Source organism: Vipera ursinii (assembly GCF_947247035.1).
Source record: "Vipera ursinii genome assembly, chromosome: 2".
Classification (NCBI taxonomy): domain Eukaryota; kingdom Metazoa; phylum Chordata; class Lepidosauria; order Squamata; family Viperidae; genus Vipera; species Vipera ursinii.
Genome location: NC_139513.1, coordinates 118,577,355 through 118,597,734, shown reverse-complemented (window position 1 = coordinate 118,597,734; position 20,380 = coordinate 118,577,355). Strand labels below are relative to the sequence as shown.

General features: G+C 36.9%; 1 protein-coding gene across 2 annotated transcripts in view; it reads right to left on the bottom strand.

The window, feature by feature from the left end:
* UBE2O (ubiquitin conjugating enzyme E2 O) overlaps positions 1-20,380 on the bottom strand; it is a 73,929-nt gene that overhangs the window by 19,032 nt on the left and 34,517 nt on the right. The window contains exons 2-10 of one of the 2 annotated variants that reach the window (XM_083354993.1): positions 18,375-18,434; positions 16,038-16,148; positions 12,027-12,124; positions 9,511-9,574; positions 7,578-7,721; positions 6,799-6,908; positions 4,322-4,472; positions 1,993-2,034; positions 833-1,341 (exon numbers count right to left, since the gene is read on the bottom strand). In XM_083354993.1, coding sequence (XP_083211119.1) covers positions 833-1,341; positions 1,993-2,034; positions 4,322-4,472; positions 6,799-6,908; positions 7,578-7,721; positions 9,511-9,574; positions 12,027-12,124; positions 16,038-16,148; positions 18,375-18,434 — 1,289 coding nt within the window. The remainder of the gene's footprint in view (positions 1-832; positions 1,342-1,992; positions 2,035-4,321; positions 4,473-6,798; positions 6,909-7,577; positions 7,722-9,510; positions 9,575-12,026; positions 12,125-16,037; positions 16,149-18,374; positions 18,435-20,380) is intronic. The other variant, XM_083354994.1, reaches the window with a different exon arrangement.

The following is a 20,380-nucleotide window of genomic DNA, read 5'->3' as shown; positions in this document are numbered from 1 at the left end:
ACCAAAACTGGATGCAGTATTCCAGGTGTGGCCTTACCAAAGCATTGTAAAGTGGTATTAGTACTTCACTTGATCTTGATTCTATCCCTCTGTTAATGCAGCCTAGCATTGTGTTGGCTTTTTTGGCAGCTGCAGTACACTGCTGGCTCATATTGAAGTGATTGTCTACTAAGACTCCGAGATCCCTCTCACAGTTACTACTATTGAGCAAGGTACCACCTATACTATACCTATGCATTTGATGTATATAGTCTCCTGTTTAAGACGGGGGTTGGACTAGAAGACCTCCAAGATTCCATTCAACTCTGTTATTCTCTTCTGTTATTTCAAGTCTGGACAAATTCAAAGCTGATAAATGCTTCAGTATGTAATGCTTTAAAAGAAATGACCAACATTTTGAACTGGGCCAGGTACCAAGAATTATCCTTTCAGAAACTCCCTTGATTTTCCCAAAATGTTATTATTTTAATAATGGTGATCAATGAGATCAATGTCAATATATTGGAGTTTGATTAGTGCAAAACGAGCACCGAGTCAACTGATTATTTTGGGTAAAAGCTTTTATGCTTTACTTAACTCTTTCTTCCCTAAGGAAGGTATACATTTTTAATTGGATACCTATTTAAGATATATCAAACTACATTTTAAAATAGATATAACTTGAAAACTGTATCTGTAGTTTGCAGGCAACGCAAGTCTTCTTACACTCTCACTAAGAGAGATATTTTACTATTTATATGTTTTTTGAATTATGTACAGTGTTTAGCAAGAAATCAGAACAGATAGAGCTTAATGACATATATAGGTAGGATGGTATAAGCTCTGGTCTTACCTGTCACCTGGTTTAAATTCCCGGGAAACCTTGGTTTTCTTTTTTTTATGTTTCCTCTTGAGGTTTTTAATAGAAAGCGGGATACTTTTTTTACGCCCTGCACCACTGCCGCTCTGAGATGAGGCTGTGGAGCTGGCAGAAGATGTTACAGAGCTGGTGTCATCGGTGTCATCGGCTGCTTCATCGTCAGCATCCTGTTCTATAGACTGCAGATTATAGTCTGAGGAGCCATCATCCCGTTTCAGGACAAAGGCTGGTTGCAACTGTAGCCCAGCTGCTTCACAGGACAAGCCTTTCCTTGTTTCATCAACGTGCTCTCTTTTTATGTCCTGCAAGCCTATAGCGTCACTGAAAGAGTCCTCTGCTCCACATTTCGAATTGGCTTTAAGATTTTCAGGCTGTTGGTCACCTGCTGCAGCAGATTCCACTTCAGGGAGATCAAGGGTATTCTGAACGTCTGAGGAACACGTCATGATCTTCACTATTTGTTTCTTCAGTAGTCTCCTTACCTATAGGGAACCAGCGCAGGTCAGGGAACACAAAAATTTCCCACCGCTTAAAGAAATTAAGCCAATTTTTTTTTAAAAAAAATGTGGTCTTCAGTTACCTCACACTGATATCTGTTATATTCAAATAGCAGATTGGCATAAGGAATAAAAGACAGTATATCACTCAATATATTTACACAGTGGAAGAAAGGATGATTTGAAAATTACAGGGATACAGTGAATGGTGCCAGTGCAAACTGCATAGACATATATCTTTTTTTTGGTTCGTATCTATGGTTTTAAACACATGTTCATACTGTTATACATATACACTATCACTAACCAGTGCTTACACTGCAAGGAAATAGTGTGATAGTTAAGTATGCAGAACATTGTTAAAAATGGTTATATTTCATAATCTGCTAGTCATTTTAAAAAGCTACACTGATAAATTCTTTAGAAGTACTGAAGATTCAAATACAATGTTATGAATAAATTTCAAAATCTGCCACTGACTTTTATTTCAGAAAATGAAGAGTTTAAAATATTAACTTTTTCCAGGGAGAAAACATTATTTATTTATACTGAGAGACACTTGCAACTGAATTTTAGGTAGAAATTTATTGAACATTAAAGTGTTTTCAGACAGACAACAAGTGTATATTACAGTACCTTTTCAGGTTTTACATTGGATACGAAACAAGGACAGGCCATCTGCAATATTAAACACCATCATTTTGGTATTACTATTGAATGCAAAGGATTGTTAACAGAAATAAAATAAATTTAGAAAATTATTCCAGTTTTGGAAACATTTCTTTCACATTTTCATTTGTATTGTAACCCCTAAAATCTGTTAAAAATAGATTTTCCAGTTATGTTTTTCTCAGAAGAAAATGCTAGTTGAAAGAAAAAAAACTACTATTACTTGAAACCATTTAGGCAGAATGCTAGACCTGTAATCCTTGCATAGATGGTTACCCATGTTTTGAAGCCTGACAAAGTCTTCCACTTTTTAAATCTCTAAACATGCATGGGAGGGTTTAGCTTTAGCTAAGAAATGTAACATATATATACCTTGACTCCTCAAAGATTATTTAAAAGGGATGGTCACTGGATTTCCAATGCTGGCACTCATTTGAATATTCTTTAAATCACACAATTTGGTCTTCTCCAGATACAGTCTTGTTGGTTTTAGATTACTAAATAAGTCAATGCAATTTGGGGAGGAAGTAATGTATGTAAGGATCTCAATATGTTGTTGAATTATATTCCTGAAATGTGGAATTTCTCATTTCATCAAGCCCCAGCAATGGCAATGAAGTTAATTTTACATCCCTGGAAAGAAAGCTACTCTCCTGATTTTAAAGAACGCATTGAAGGTATGAGTTAGCTAACTCTCTTTTAAAAATTTGTGTTCTAAAAATGAGGAAATAGCTCATTTTGTTGATATATGGTCTAGATTTAATGATAAGTTAAATGATTGAATTAGCTTTATATTGTTAATTATAGTTACCCTATGGATTCTTTTTCTGTTCCAATTTCTTTTGTCATACCAGATTTAGTTTATTTTGTGAGTGATGGCAAATATGTGTGTCCCAAAATAATGTGAATCGGTCACTGGCTCAAAGGTTTATTCTTTCAAGATTTCGGACTTATGCTGGAACCCACAAGAATGTCTCTCTCTTTATCTCCAGTTACTCTAACTCAGGGGTCCTGAACCCCCAGGCGGTGGACCGGCGCCAGGCTGTGGCCTGCCAACAACCGATCCGCACAAACAAGCAAAGCCCCATCTGTGGGATGCAGGCAGCACACAAAACCACGCACCCTCCAGTCCATGGAAAAACCTCTCTCCACAGAACCGGTCTCTGGTGCCCAAAAGGTTGGGGACCTCTGCTTTAACTGATGTCATTATGAAATATCTAGGCTTTCTTTTTTCCCTGTCATTTTACTTTGTTGGTGATGTTTTTTTGTATTTCACTATTTTAACACAAGAAAAAAAAACTTGATTTCACCACTATATTTGAAAAATGCTATGTATTCTTTGGTGAATGAGGTTTAACAGGTCCAGATTAAAGAATGTGCAAGTGAAATCTGATCATATTTTTACTTAGTCCCAAAACTGCCTATAAAATTAAGAAATGGGTGCAGTGATTGGAAATATTGGCTATGACGTATCAAGGACATACATTTATCCGATATTACTCTGATTGTAAAACAGTAAGATATCATATAACACTAAATATAGATTCTAATATTTTAAAAATGGAAACATGCAGAATAGATTGCTTGTTATTTATGAAATACATAAACAGCACTTTACAACATAAATTCTGAATGAATCGGCATTTCAAATTTAGATTTTAATCCAGATTTTGTCTGAAATAATACACAAAGTTGTTGAAATATATCAAAACTAGACCTGTGTTAGTACTGTATGCGTAAGTAACAAGCATTTTCTTGTGAAAAATATGATATACGTACATCAATAGAGTCTCAACTATTTAAAAAATCACCATATAAAAACAAATTCCGCCATTTATCAATTAATTCAAACAACAGAACACAATACATTTTCTCTGAATGAGCAACTATCATATGAATTTCCAGCGATATAGGAATTCAGTTCAAAATTCTGGAATCACTTAACATTTTTTTTCTATTCCCTTGCTGAAGTGTAAATTGGAAATATAATAATACTAATAATTAAAGTTTATGCTAACCCATATCTGCATAACCTACAAGACTTAAGTGATGTCTGAATATGGTTAAGCAATCAACTAATATTATGCTTGGGTGTTTCTTAAAATATCATGTCCTGGGAAATAAAATTAAAAAAGGGAATACAGTCCCCAAAGATTATTCCATCTTCTTAACCATAGCAGAAATTGGCAATAGTGGGGATATACGGAGCCAAACAAGAACAGTTAGAAGTAATGAATAAAGCAGACTTTTCAGAAATAGTTCAATATTCTTAGCTAACCTAAACCAGGGAACATACCTTCTTAGAAGCTGATCCTTCTCCCAGAACACAGTTTCTCTCTGGACAGTCACAGGTGATTTTTGCTGGCTCCACTTTCTCTGGAAATACATACAGACACCTTTCTCCAAGCTGCCGTTCAGCATGGTCAAAACAACCCAGACGTTTTACTCTATTAAAAGCAAAACAGAAGTAGTGTCACCTTACTGCTGGACGGTATCTTCTTCCTGATTCTTCAGCATTGGCCTAAATGTCTAAAACTATTTCAAGTATATGCACAGGGATGCACTATTTGGGAAATCACGATATAAGAGATAAGTAAACTCAGTAAAAAAAGATTTACTAATGAAAAACATATTCCTATGGCATGTGCAGAAACAGGTCATGGGGTATATGGGTGTGCCTGCATGAGTGTGTGCATGCACCCCCCCACCCCCAATCACACAACTACATGGTTGGAAAGCTTTATTCTTCAGAGCTCAGTTAGCCCAGAGCACCTCTGTACAGAATTGCTACTGATGTAGCTTCTATACTGAGCAAAGTGCACAATTATCCTCCAAATAAACACTTTCTAGAAATGTATTTATTTATTTAAAACATTTATATAGCTGCCCATTTTAAAATCAGCTCAGGATGAGACAGGCAAACAGAAGGCTGGATGTGAGACGAGGTCATATAACGTCATATAATGGCCATTCCCGATATAAACTTTGGTTGTAAGAAGCAGAATTAAGCAGTTTTTCAAAATCGACATGCCCAGCAACTCACACTTATGCATGTCTTAGTATCATTTTCATGTATATTAATCCATCACATGATGTATTTGCTTTGGTTTAATTGATGTAAAACATACCATGATTCACAAGACTACCATGGATAGCTCCCCTCCCCCCATGTTTTTAGCATGAAGTAGCGGAAGGAAAAAGTTTGTTTGTTGTTTGGTTGGTTTGCTTTGAGTCAGACTGGTTATAATCTGGATAAGTGCTTGCAGTTTTCTGGGCAACATTTTTATTTTTTTAAAAAATATTTTAATTCAAAGATTAAAAAAACAGTAATAAAAAGCTAGTACAAAATAAATAATTAAATAGGTGTAATAAAATAAATAATAATACAAAATAAAATTAAGGAAGGGAAATAGTGTGTGTGTGTGTGTGTGTGTGTGTGTGCGTGTGTGTGTGTGTGTATGTATAAAGGTAAAGGTAAAGATTCCCCCGCACATGCGTGCTAGTCGTTTCCGACTCTAGGGGCCGGTGCTCATCTCCATTTCAAAGCCAAAGAGCCAGCGCTTGTCCGAGGACGTCTCCGTGGTCATGTGGCTGGCATGACTAGACGCCAAAGGCGCACGGAATGCTGTTACCTTCCCACCGGAGTGGTCCCTATTTTCCTACTTGCATTTTTACGTGCTTTTGAACTGCTAGGTTGGCAGAAGCTGGGACGAGTAACAGGCGCTCACTCTGCTATGCGGCACTCGGGATTCGACCTGCCAAACTGCCCACCCTCTGATTGACAAGCTCAGCGTCCTAACCCACTGAGCAACCGCGTCACTTCTCCCCATATTCCAACCCATTTCAGTCCTCCAATCCAAAAATCAGAGATGTTTCTGTCCAGTTTCCACAAAAAGTCCATAAAGGCTTTCCTATATTTTATCCCTAATCAAACTAATCAATTTTATATTATTTGTTCTTGCATAGTATTCTGACATTGCTAATTCTTCCACTGATATTGAAATATTGTTGTAGGTCTCCATTTATATCTTCTTTTGCCTGTCCTAAAGATTTTTTTGTCTTCTACAGGCCTCTCCTTACTATTTTCATCAATTTGTTCTGTATTTTTTCTCCTTGTAAATCCAGTAAGTAGTCCATTAACTACAAATTGTTCATCTTGACTTAATATCTATATCTCCCCACTGATTTTGTTTTCCAAAATTTTCACTTTAACTTCACTTTGAATTATAACTATTCACTCAGTTGACCTGTAAATTATTCAAAATTATTTTTGTCTTTTAATTCCTCTTTGAGATTTTTTAAATGACCCATTCAGATAGGCAGTTATTGATGCTGTTATTGTGGCTGCAATCTTCTTTCTCAATTCTTCCAAGTTTGTTCGAAATGTCTCAAATGTGTGATTTTACTCTCATCTGGAATGAAGTTTTACTGGAAGGTTTTTTTTAAAGAAAAAAACTGATGTTCTGAAGATATCTTTTATCTCTGAAGTAACTGTAATTCAAATGTGCTTAAGATAGCGAGGCTTTAGCGAACAGAGGCCCCTGTGGCTATGAGCTTGATGTCAGCTCATGGTGCTTTAACTGATGAGTTGACTATAATCCTGTAGTCTCCTTGCAAGCAGGTGGAATAAGAGCAATAAGATCCAAGAAGGAAAAACTATGAAACAGTGGATTTTATGAAAGCAAGTGGTTATTCTATTTTTATCAATTCAAAGACATTAAACAATTTATTGAGAGCAGGCCTTTTCGGAAGCTGGTATGAACTGTTTCTTACCTAGATAAGTTCTCTTGTGTGATTAAAGATGGTGGTGGGCTTATACTGTCAGTTCCCCCAGGACAGAAGCTTTTAGTGATCCAAGTAACTTTCAGTTCTATTACCTGTACCTAAAGAAGAAAAGGTTAGATTGTGAGAGAAATGTTTTATTTAGACGTCCTTGTATTCTGTAATTGTTTGCAAAATTAACAATTTCTGATAAAAGATTTCTTTTCTGAGCTGCCATTTTGTCTCAAATTCTGAATTTCCTTTTGATTTCCATCTTTTTCTCCGATATAATCCCAGAAAATCCTAATAACCCTAAAACAGATATAATCCTAATATTAATTATGCTTCTTAAAGAGCTGCACAATATATTAGACAATTTTTTTTAAAAAAAAATTCTGGTAGCTCTTTAACATGGGCCAAAACAGAAAACAGACAGCACAAAAATTGGATTATAGGACCCTATTCTTCCCAGACCTGAATGATCTCTTATTTTAACTAATTTGTTCCTGCATATTTTCTTCAAGGTTATTTCTACATTCCTTTGCATTTACTAGCCAAGAGGCATCCTCCCCTGAGGATTTTTCTGATTAAATGCTAACAATCTAATATCCAAATGGACATAACTTCTACATTATAGACTTCTTCTATTAGGAATTTAAGCCTATGAACTGAGCAAGACGACACTGAAATGGAATTGTTTTCTAAAACAGAAGGCTACTCCCTCTTTTAGTTTACACAGACATTTTGGGAAAAATCCAAACAATAAATAGAGTTATCTCACTGAAACATACCTCTTCTACCACAACTCTGAATTTGCTCTTCGTACTGAGTACAGGTTTCACTCCTGAAAGCCACTGCACATTTGAGAAGACTTTTGAAGGACCAATGAGAACTTGCCCAGGATAAAAGCCATATGAATCATCAAAAAACAGGCCCTGAAAAATGAAGCAAAAACAGAAACACAAGTCAGATATGACTAAATCATGGTCTATTCTAGTTGAATGAATTTCTCACATTTTATCCTAATTTTATCATTGAGGAAATGCTTAAAAACTTGGGGTTCATCTTCCTGCACCTAATAAATTCTCCTTTCTGCTCTAGTCATTCTAAACAACTACAAAAATCTTATACATAATTATGATTGGCTAAAGTACAAGGATTTCAGGGGTACAAGGAAACAAACAAGTCATTTCCATTCACCACAATAACAGAAAAGCCTTCTATTAACCTGTACTAAATACGTTCTTGAGCCTTTGGGGATAAATTAGATTCTGTAAGTGAACTTACTTACTTATGCTAGCAACAACTGTGACTTAGACAGACATGGTCAAACATTCAGGAAGACAAAAAGGAAACTATTACCCATACATACAGGACCTGACAGCAATAGCTTATCTATTTCTACATACAACAGTGGGGATATTGTTGAGAAGGGACGGGTTTTGCTGCATGACTGCAATGAAGCACTTTATTTTTCCTTATTTTTTCTAGCAAAAATAATTGCCAACTATTTATTTTTAGGCAAGAGAAAATATATTATATACTAAATTAAAAACATCTTGACAGGATAAAAACTGGTAGCGGTTTTGAAGTTCATGGACAATAGGATTGTATCCATTTGAATGATTTTTGGCTTAAAATACCTGCGTAACAGTTTGGTCCTAAGCTGCTATTCTCAGATGGAAAAACAAGCTTAACTACTGTGTTTCCCTGAAAAATAAAACCAGGTCTTATTATTACTATTTGCCTCCAAAAGAGGCACCAGGTCTTATTTTCGGGGTAGGTCTTACCTCACCTCCTGCACTGACAGCCCCACCCAGTCAGTCCACTTCTTCTGGAGCCAAAGTTTTGCAGCTGCATTCGGGCCTGCATTTTGCAGTCAGGCCTTTCTAGAAGGCTTAAGCAACCAAGCTATGGATTGAATCTATAGCTTGGTTCTTGGCTGCACAGGCCTTCCGGAAAGCTCTATAATTGAGAAATGCAGGCCTGGCTGCCGAAGAGGCCTCAGAAGAAGTGGGCTGTCAAGGAGAGGCCTGGCTGTAAGGTAAGTGGGTGCGGGGCACGTGGGGCAGGTCCACCCCCCCCAAGCTTGATTTTTAGATCTGTGCCTCGCCCACAAACTAGGGCTTATTTTTGGGATAGGGCTTATATTAGGCCCACCCCCCAAATGCAAGCTAGGGATTATTACTGGGGAAAACTCGGTATTTTATCACATTATATAATAACATAACTCTCCGCCCCCTTCCTTTCCCAAATTCTTAATGCTGAGTAAACTTTCAACTATAGGTAGTCTTCAACTTACAACAATTTGAAATTACAAAGATACTGAAATAAGTAACTTATGACCGGTTTTCACACTTATAACTGTTGCAGTATCCCCACCCTTATGTGAACAAGATTCAGGCAAATGGGAGGTATTTATGACAATTGCACTGTCCGGGGGGTCATGTGATCACCATCCAAACCAGCTGCCAATCAGCAAAGTCAATGGGAAAAGCCAGATTCACTTAATGACCGCATGTTTCACCTAACAACTGTGGCAAAAGAGGATGTAAAATAGGGCAAAACTCACTTAACAACTGTCTTGCTTAGCAACCAAAATTTTGGGCTCAATTGTGGTCACAAGTCAAGGATTACCTATATGCTATGCTCTACCAAATCCTCAAGAATATGCTGAAATGTATCTCTACAAATTAAGACTTATTAAAATGACTAAAAACATACTGAATCACTGACATGTGGGCAGACGTCATAGAGTTTTGCCGCATCTTCTGTGCTCATGGAACATCTAAAGAAACACATAACCATCGGGAAAAAAGATTGGAAAAGAATTAGCATAATCTTCTTAATATTTGAATTTATATGCTCTTATGCTAGAATTTAATTATGTTAATGAATGAATAAAAAGATAAAGGTAAAGGTTTCCCCTATCCAGTCGTGTTCAAATGTAGGGTGTGGTGCTAATCTCTGTTTCTTAGCCAAAGGAGCCAGTGTTGTCGGAAGAGGCTTCTGTGATTGTGTGGCCAGCATGGCTATATGCCAAGGCACACAGAACACTGTTACCTTCCCACTACAGTGGTACTTATTTATCCACTTGCTTTTAAATACTGAATAACATTATTGGTCCATTAAACGTACTGTACTTTTCCGTGTATAAGACACTATTTTTTCCTGCAAACACCCTGTTCAAAAATCAGAACAAAAATAATGGTAACCTCCACAGCCCAGGGCATGCCTCTGTGGGTTCTTTACATGCCGCTGCCATGCCGCCTGGTGCAGGAGGATATTGCTGGCCTGAGATGCCGCCTGGTGCAGGAGGATCGCACTGCCCCAAGGATGCCGCTGGTCCCACTGAAGCTGCCTTCTATGACCCGTTTTTCAGTGGCACAGCTCAGGCTGAAGCCGTAAGAGGCCCTGGGAAGCCACCTCAGTACAGTGATTGAAGGCCAATGGGGTGGGCAGGACTAAGCTTGCAGAGCGCCATCTGATTGGAGGAAGTCGCTTCCCTTGTGTGATGGTACCGAGAAGTACCAGTAATTGGGCGTCTTATACAAGGGTGCGTCTTATAGATGGAAAAATATGGTATATGTTCAACTTTGACTAAGACCTCCCCAGTTTCAGGCAGAATATTTCTTAATCAGTCCTATCTGGAGATGCCAACAATTGAACCTGGACATTTTTGCATGCAAACCATTTGGGTGTGTGTGTGTGAGGGATTATTGAGTGCCCCACCCCAAGCAGATTTAGCTATACTAAATTTTGTTACTAAGTCATATATCCATAGGGGGGAAAACATGGATTTAACCAAACTGCATGGGTTTCTAACATGGCACCTGGGGGCAATGTCCTTTAATGCTCACCAAGCTTTTTGCGGTAGCAGATTTTTTTAAACTTTATTTTAATTAGCTAGCATGCATGAAACAAATCAGTAACATCAAACATAAGTATATGCTTAGGAATGCTCTCAGGTCCCTTGGATATTGTGGAGCACTCCTAGCAAATAGCTTCTGTTCTTTTGGCCTTCTGGTAAAAGGATGTTCTACAATTGGTTGCACCAACCGCACACAACAATTTTGTGAGAGGGTTTCTAACAGGATCTCAAAATTCCAATGTGTCCAATGGTCCAGAAAGGCTGAGGTTTTCTGACACAGAACCTAAGAAAGCACTACTGTACAAAGTCCTAATTTTAAGAACAATATTAAGGCCTTTAATAAAGCCTGATATTGTTATAGTTGAGTAATTCAGAATAGATGTATATATTTATATATCACCCATGAAATTATGAGAAATATAGATTTACATGGACAAAAAATATCTTACATTCTAAGATTTTAGGAGAGAATAGGCGGCCAGAAAAAAGTACTCAAGATGCTGAATTCAAAAAGAGAGTTGTCATATTTGCTCAACACAATGAAATCATCAGGGTAGATGATCCGCTCAAATAATCAGATAGTGAAGTACTACTGGTAAATACTGAGATCAATCCATTTACATAACATGTAGTTCAGAAATAGTAATTATCAATTATATCAAACAATTACAGTATTTCAAGCGGTAGTATCCAATTCTGCAGCCTTCACAAAACGGGTGTCCTCTAAGGAGTTTTGGCTACAACTTCCTCTGTATCTGATAAGTGGCCATATTAACTGGACTGATAAAGAGTTGTAATCAAAAATATCTGAAGAACATGATTCAGTTAAGCAAATATCAGAATAGTTTGTTGTCGAAATTTTAGTTTTCTATTTAACAAGTTGCTTCAACAAAGTTCTTACATGTTTATTATACAACTCAAATGCCCCACATCCTCACATTACAACATAAATGTTTCCTATAACTGACATTACTTAGCTACATATGCCAGCTAATGAAGCTTTTGAAAGTAAGGGAGATAGAAGAGTTAACATTAAAAATAATAATATTAGAAATGCAAGAGCCAAGCAATCAACCCAAACTGCCAGTTTTCACTCAGGTTATACAAGTAATAACTTTGAAACAACCCCCCAACTTATTAAAATATTCCATACAGCGTAGATTTATCAACATAGTTGCTATCTGAGGAACAAGCATACAACTAACAAGTGTACAACTAACAAATCAGAGACTTTAATTCAAAACTTAATTACCTGGGAGCAGGTTTAATGGAACTTACTCTTTGATAAGCATGTGTAGAAGACTGCCCTTAAGAACCTATATTTATTTAACAGCTAATGACATGCTCCACAGCAAAGCAACAGAAATACCTTGCGCCATTGGAGAGCTTCAGAATGATTTGGTTCTTTAAATCATACACCTTTCCAAGCCACCAGTCATACGCTATGCAGTCACCGTACATAAAGGGCTGAGGGGGAAGGAGAGAGTTAGAATGCCTGATTTCATAGTTTATTTTATCAGAGTTAGAAATTATTTTAATTCAATTAAGTTCATACAATTCTAATAGGGTAAACTAAATCAAAGTAGGAACTACTTCAAGTGCAAATGACCAAGATCAATTGAACATCTTCCAGATAATTAAAGGGATTTTCCCTCCTTTATAAAATCTAGATATACAGAAATGTGTTAGTGTTTGTATTTTATAACCAACACCATAGTGGAGCTGAACAAATAAACACAGAAAAGAAATTATAATAGAAACTTGAAATCAGGAAACTGTCACTTCTAGTTTTGTCTTAGGCATAAAAGCTGCTTAGTGACCTTCGACCAGTCACTCTCTCAGCCCAATGCACCTCACAGGATTGTTGTTGTTGTTGTGTAGAATATAGGAGGAGGAAGGAGTATTATGTATGTTTGCTGCCTTGAGTTACTTATAAAGTAATAACAGCAAGATAAAAAAACATCTGAAAAAAGAAATAGCTGGGAACATCTTGGAGAAATCTTATAAATAAAGTGGTCCAAGAAAGGACAGAATGTTTTGTGTGACAATAAATTGAGTAGTTTCTTCAGCCTTGTAAGATCTGTATAACAGCCAGTGTGCTGTGGTGGTTAAAGTAGAGGTCTGGCACTGGCAAGCCATAGGTTGTACACCCCAACAATGAAGTTTAATGTGTGATTTTCAGTCAGTCATTTTCTCTTAGTCCAATTTATTTGACAGAGTTTCTGTTATGGGGAAAAAATAGAAGGGAGAACTATTTACATCACCTTAAACTCCTTTATGAAAGAAGGGATATAAATTGATCAAATAAACAAGCAAACTGTAATTGATGAAACTGTAACACTTCTCACCTTTTTGAGAATGATTTAGAGCACAAAGTCTTTAATTTTAAAATGTTAGTTTTAAAAAAGACAATGTATAGCAATAGCTAGCAAAACAAACAAAATTGCAAATTTTTATATTTATAAAATATTTATATTTTATATTTCCTATATATATTGTTGAAACTTAACATTAAGAAAACCAAGATCATGGCATCTGCCCCTCTCAATTCCTGGCAAATAGATGGGGAAGAAATGGAGGTAGTGACAGATTTTATTTTCCTGGGCTCCAAGATCACCGCAGATGGAGACTGCAGCCAAGAAATTAAAAGACGCTTGCTCCTGGGGAGGAAAGCCATGGCAAATCTAGACAGCACACTAAAAAGAAGAGACATCACCCTGTCAACAAAAGTGCGTATAGTCAAGGCTATGGTCTTCCCAGTTGCAATGTATGGCTGTGAAAGCTGGACCATAAGAAAGGCTGAGTGCCAAAGAATTGAGGCCTTTGAACTATGGTGCTGGAGAAGACTCCTGCGAGTCCCTCGGACTGCAAGGCAATCAAACTGGTCAGTCCTAGAGGAGATCAACCCTGACTGCTCTTTAGAAGGCCAGATCCTGAAGTTGAAACTCAAATACCTTGGCCACCTAATGAGAAAGAAGGACTCACTGGAGAGGAGCCTAATGCTGGGAAAGATTGAGGGCAAGAGAAGAAGAGGACGACAGAGAATAAGGTGGCTGGATGAAGTCACTGAAGCAGTAGGCGTGAGCTTAAATAAACTCCAGAAGATGGTAGAGAACAGGAAGGCCTGGAGGAATGTTGTCCATGGGGTCGCGATGGGTCGGACACGACTTTGCAACTAACAACAACAATATATATTGTAGGAAATGCATTTTTTTGCTAAAGATGTTACTGACCGTGTATTAACTGTACTCTACTTCTGGATTGTATTGTTGACATGAGTTTTCTTGATCAAGTAATCAGTTTGGCTAATCACTATGTAGAGACTCTCTCTAAAGTTATGACTAAGCCCTTGCTTAATTGGAAAGAAACTACTTGCAAATTTTAAAAATAACACAAGTATTGTGTCATTTCTTTCAAAGGCTTATATTCCATACAATAGTGTTGTCAGAAAAGCAGCTTACAGAGTTAGTTTTTGTTTTTATTAAATTTATATCTTGCTTTTATTTTGTACCACTCAAGCAGCATCCATAATGATCCTGCCTCCTATTTTCCTCAAGACAACAAACCTGTGAGATAGGTTGGACTAAAAGAGAATGGTTGCTTAAAATCACTAGTCAGCATTTATACCTAAGGAAAGCCTAGAACTCATGGTCTCCCAGTTTCTAGGCCAACACGTTAGTCACTACTACTACTATGTTGAAACAATTTAGTAGTAAGACAGTAGAGGAAAGAAAGAGATTAAATCCAAAATTTGATTTTATTCTGAAAGAATAAAAGTAGTTGGTTTATGTTGTAAGGTCTTTCAATAAGAGCTTTCAAACTGGAGATCAAAATGAGAAATGCAAAAGCACAGAAAAAAAATCTGGAATAACTGAAAAAATGTATTATGACATCTTTTATAACACTGTATTTTAAATGATTCCTAATTGCTAGTCAGTTTTTACTCCCCAAAATGATTTCTAAAAACAAGATATGAGAAGATTTTTTCATATAAAAATATTTACAGTGTTAAGTCAATATAATTCCATTACAGAGGAGAAAAACTATCTGATATAACTCTCAGTGTACTGGACAAGAATACACTTCTTGTTCTCCCCAAGGTTTCAAAGGACTTAGAAAGCAGGAAAAATCTCTACAGGGTGCTAAAATTGAGTTTTACATGTAAGTTACTTTTCCTCCCCAAATAATCATTTCCCCTCAAAGCTCTAGAAAAAAAGATACTTTTTTATTATTTCAACATTTTTAGAAATTCTTTGAATATGACCACAAGTAACAAACTATCTATTAATAGGTCTTAGAAGACTACCTTGTTGTTGTTGTTGTTATTATTATTATTATTATTAATTCGGTTTATATACCACCCTACTCCCGAAGGGCTCAGGGCAGTTTACAAGGCAAAATTTAAAAACAATACAATATAAAAATAAAATAAAATTAAATTAAGTCTAGCCACAAAAAATTAAAATCACAATTTAAAAACATTAAAACCCCTCAGTCCAGACCAGATAGCTCAAAGAGCCAGGTTTTTAGGTCCCGGCGAAATGAACGAAGGTCGGGGGAAGTCCGGAGTTCCGTTGGCAGTTGATTCCATAGGGCAGGCGTGCCCACAGAGAACGCCCTTCCCCCGGGGATCGCCTGTCGGCAATCCTTGACCGGCAGTACCCTGATAGGGCCATAACTGGCGCACCAGGCGAACCTGAGCAAAAGCCCCCCTGGCCACAGCTCCTATATGATCTTCCAAACTGAGGACACCCAAGTTGCGGGCCCTATCAATGGGGGGGTAACACCTCACCCCCCCATAGTTAACGATGGAAAAGATTGATTAGTCTGAGATGCCGGTATGCACAGCCACTCAGTCTTGGCAGGATTGAGACGAGGCCTGTTTCTCCCCATCCAAACCCGGACCACCTCCAAGCAATGGGACATCATGTCGAGGGCATCACTGGGTTGGTTCGGGGTGGAAAGAAAAAGCTGGGTATCATCAGCATACTGATGATACCCCACCCCGAAACCATGAATGAGCTCACCCAGCGGCTTCATGTAGATGTTGAACAAGAGGGGAGAGAGGACCAACCCCTGAGGAACTCCACAAACGAGAGGCCTCGGGGCGAACCTCTGCCCTCCCGTCAACACCGACTGCAAGTGGCCCAGGAGGTAGGAGAACCACTATAAAACAGTGCCCCCCACTCCCAACCCCCTGAGACGTAGCAGTAGGATACCATGGTTGATGGTATCAAAGATTTAAAGGCATTACTCTTTCTAGATCAAATATGAGCTGTAATAATTGACATTGCTTATTTTTCTTGTTGATTTAAGGTTATATTTGTTAAGCTAGAAGACTCCTTGCTGCGTCAGGCTAAATAGTCTAAAGCATTCTCACCCAGATATTTTGAAGATCTTTACTGTTAACAGGATACAGGATACAGTTGGTTCCCACCAGTTTTACTGCACACTCTATGTTGACATCAACAACTGTCCCACATTGGCTGTCCTGGAAAAAAAACCAGATATTTCTTTAAACTTCAGTGGGCTTTCAATATTTGCAGAACTAAGAATCCTTCAAATTTCACCCATTGCTTTCATAGAAAGAAAATCAAGATTCATGAAATACAACCTAACAAGATGAATAAAGAACTTTAATGCTCCCCCCCCCATTTACTGAGCAAAAAAACCCTACTGCATCCAGAGCCTTTTCCTGTTTCCAAATCCATCATCCTTATCTGAAATGTGGAACTCCTACATCAGATAAACTATTTCTCAGACTAGTTAGCATCTGCCTGCTATCCAAGATGTCAGAACAAGGATAGCCTTTATATTCAAGTCAATTCAATTATTGTCAAAAGAATTCCATAGAAAACCAGTATTTCTTAAACACTATTTTAGGCATTCAAGTGTCAGTGATTATAGAGCTTGTATTCTTTGAACTTTTAGAAAAGTGCTAAAAACTTTTTCGTAGAACAAATATCAGTAAATAGTACTTTCATGTATCCCAAATTGTGAGTGTCCTTTTTTTCTGCCTTTAGCTCTTCAGATTTAAAGCATTATTTAATTAAAATAATCAATAACCAAGAGGATGAAATATTATTTTTGATACCCCTTGTGCCTATGTATTACTTTCTTGCTGAGAAAGTAGATACAAATCTAGATACATCATTATCTTTTTTATAATCTGGCAATTGCTAGAATGATTTATTTATTAATGAATGGCATCTACTTAAAAATGAAGCCTATAGCTAACTAGCAGAATTATTCCCAAACATCAAGATTTATTAAAGGACACACTTATACTGAAGGTATCTGTCAATATAAAATAAGTGAATTTCTTCAGGGAAGATAAGGCTGTTAATGGCTCTAGTCACGATGACTAGACATTGCCTAATATTTCAGCAGTATACCGCCTCTTAATATCAGTTGCTAAGGTCTACAAGATGATATTATATTATAGTTTGTTTTGTCTGTGGGCTTCTCTTTTTGGATATATTACCCACGTATGTGTCTCTCTCCAAAAAACAAACATTAACTGGTCTGTAGCAAAGGGATTTCCAAGGGAAGACAAAATCTTTTACCATCAAGATTCTGAACATGATATCCATGCATAGTAATATGTCAAATAGAAATGCTAAGGCCTAGAGATTGTATACTAGTTACAACTGTAATGTATAGTATGTGGTTACTTCTTCCAATGCAGGTATACAAGAATAGTGATTAAGGACTCAAGATTTCTTAAAATATATATTCCATTATATTCCTTTTCTAATTGTTCAATGAGAAAATTGTTCTTAATTTTCAAACCAAATGATCACTGAAAGCAGCTGATGATTTATACCAGAGGTCCCCAACCTTTTGGGTGCCAGGGACTGGTTCTGTGGAGGGTGACATTTTTGGGGACTGAGTGTGTGTGTGTGATTTTGTGTGATACCTGGATCCCGTGCATGTGTGGATGGAGCTTCATTCACTTGTGTGGCCTGGTTCTTGGCAGGTTACGCACCGGTGCTGGTGTGTGGCCCAGGGGTTGGGGACCCTGATTTACCCTGACTTTTTTTCTTGACTGTTTGATTTCATGCTACTTTGCCACTAAGAAAAAATGTTTACTGATTCCTGAAAAATGGCTAATAATATACAAATGGCTTTTTACTTCTATCTGTAATAATATTGATTCCAATCTGAAAAACTGCAAACTGTTCCCTGCAGGAATCAGTATCCTAACCAGAGGTTCATCTGTGAACAGCAATTTGCCTCAGTGCTGATATTATTGATTGTATGCATCCTTTCTTCAATAAGATCATATGCTAACATGCTTATCTTTGAGCACTATTTGTTGTTGTTGTTAGTTGCGAAGTCATGTCCGAACCATCGCAACCTCATGGACAATGTTCCTCCAGGCCTTCCTGTCATCTACCATCTTCTGGAGTCCATTTAGGCTCATGCCTACTGCTTCAGTGACTCAATCCAGCTAACACACATCATTGTTGTTGTTGTTAGCTGCGAAGTCGTGTCCGACCCATCGCAACCCTATGGACAACATTCCTCCAGGCCTTCCTGTCCTCTACCATCTTCTGGAGTCCATTTAAGCTCACGCCTACTGCTTCAGTGACACACATCATTACTTCTATTTAAATGATCTGGGCCTTGTAAAATGTCTATTGAAGTTAAATTTAATAGTAGCATCACATGAGATACAGCTTTGTCTCTTTGTGCGACGCACAGCAACACTTACACGTGAGCCCATATGCCTGACGACATCTCGAGGCACCACTGATCTGTCTTCGAGCTTCAACTAGAGTTGAGAAAGAGAGGGAGAAGACAGTATTAATGCTAAGCATATTTTACTACATGAGCAGCCAATATCAAGTATATTTAAAAAAAATATAGATAACACATTCCTTCACAATCTTATCACTGGGGATAAGAACAATCAATACATAATGAAATTTGCAATCATACAATACAATACAATTTTTGTACTCTTCTGTGGGTCATATACTTGGGAATCCCATAAGATATATATTGTTCTATTCTATTTGTAATTTTTCTTTCCTCAAAGCAACTCAGGCTTACATCACCAATAGGTTCTTGGAATATCTTCTTTTCCATACTTAAGAAGACCTAACCTGCTTATTATCAGAATTAGACTGCACAACATGTGCTGAAACTCTACTTTAATCACTAGTCTGAATATCACAGTTAATATTATATATTATATTGCCATATAATCACTATACTGGAGATGCCATACAAACTTAACTTCTGCAGAATAACATATGCTATTCTGATTAACGAAGGAATAGGTGTTCCTACATCTGCAACAGCTATGCTGCACAAAAAAATGCAGTCACATATCAGTAATATCGGGCAGTGATAATGAAATGGGGACTTCTGCATATTAACATTTGTATACTTCCTTGACAAGGTACATAATGCCTCTTCTGTTCCTGGTCTCTGAAAATATGCTATCTCTCTATCATCTTGTACCAATATTAAAATACAAATGGCAAAACATTTCCAGAATGCAAAAAATGGTAAAAGGCAAGTACTTCCATTATTAATAACCTGTCATGCTAGAAAATAGATATGAGGACATAGTCTATAAATGTCATCTATTTATACCCAGTAACTTATACTGTATATGCTTCCTACTATTGTGCCCGAATAAAGATTCATCATCAAATAAAGCAACTGTGATTGCACTAAAAAGCTTTTTTTAAAACAGCTATCTTCCCCACAAATTTGCATTCACTGAAAATGAATATTATGACACAATTTTAAATTCTGCTTCCAGATACACTGATAAATGCATGCAAGAATATGAATTGTTGCTTCACTTTCCAAACTGGCACACAAGCAATTTTTTCTCACTATGCTAATTTTTGGTCTCTCTTTTGGTCACTTTGCCTCTCTTCTTATACTTTTATATACTCTCTTTTACTTCACTAAAAATCTATATTTTACCTTGGCAGAACAACGCTTATTTTCAACCACCAACCCAAAGTTCAACAATTGTTTAGTGTGAGAGAAATAGAACTATTTTTTTACATTACACAGCTTTTTTGCAATTTTGAGATAATCTGGAGCATGATTTTAAATAATGTCTAAGTACCAGGGCAAACATTCAAGAATCTTGCAATATATTAGTATTGATTTATACAATGTATTGTGAAGGTATGCTGATGAGAAAGAAAACTGTAACATTAAATATCAGAAGTTGGAAGTGGACAACTTGCATCTCATAGAACTATTCTCCAGAGAATTTGACATGATAAGCCCTCAATTTGGGGAACCTTGGATACTACAGGCAAAATTTAACTCCAGACTCCACGACAAAAACCAATAAAATCTACTGTTTTCAAAAAAGTTCCAACAGTTTGGGTAAACTAAAAGCTTTGTGTCAGTTTAATCATTTGTATAATGTTATTGCAGATATCATGAATTACATACATTGACGCAAAAGATATGTGATATCATTCATAGATTTAACAGTCTGTTTAATGTGCTTCACAGTTTAACCATTCCTGAATGGGTGATGTTATTTTCAGGAAAACAGAGCTCTTCTTATGAAACTATTATGTATTAAAATTACCTTGCTTCTCTTTCCAAGCAGAATCAAAATGCCTCATATATAATAAATCTGGTACAGAGTTTCCAAAGAATCTCCAAAATAATTCTAGCAAACTCTGTTATTAATCTGATGAAAGTGTGACAATAAAGAGGCCAAATATGGCTTTT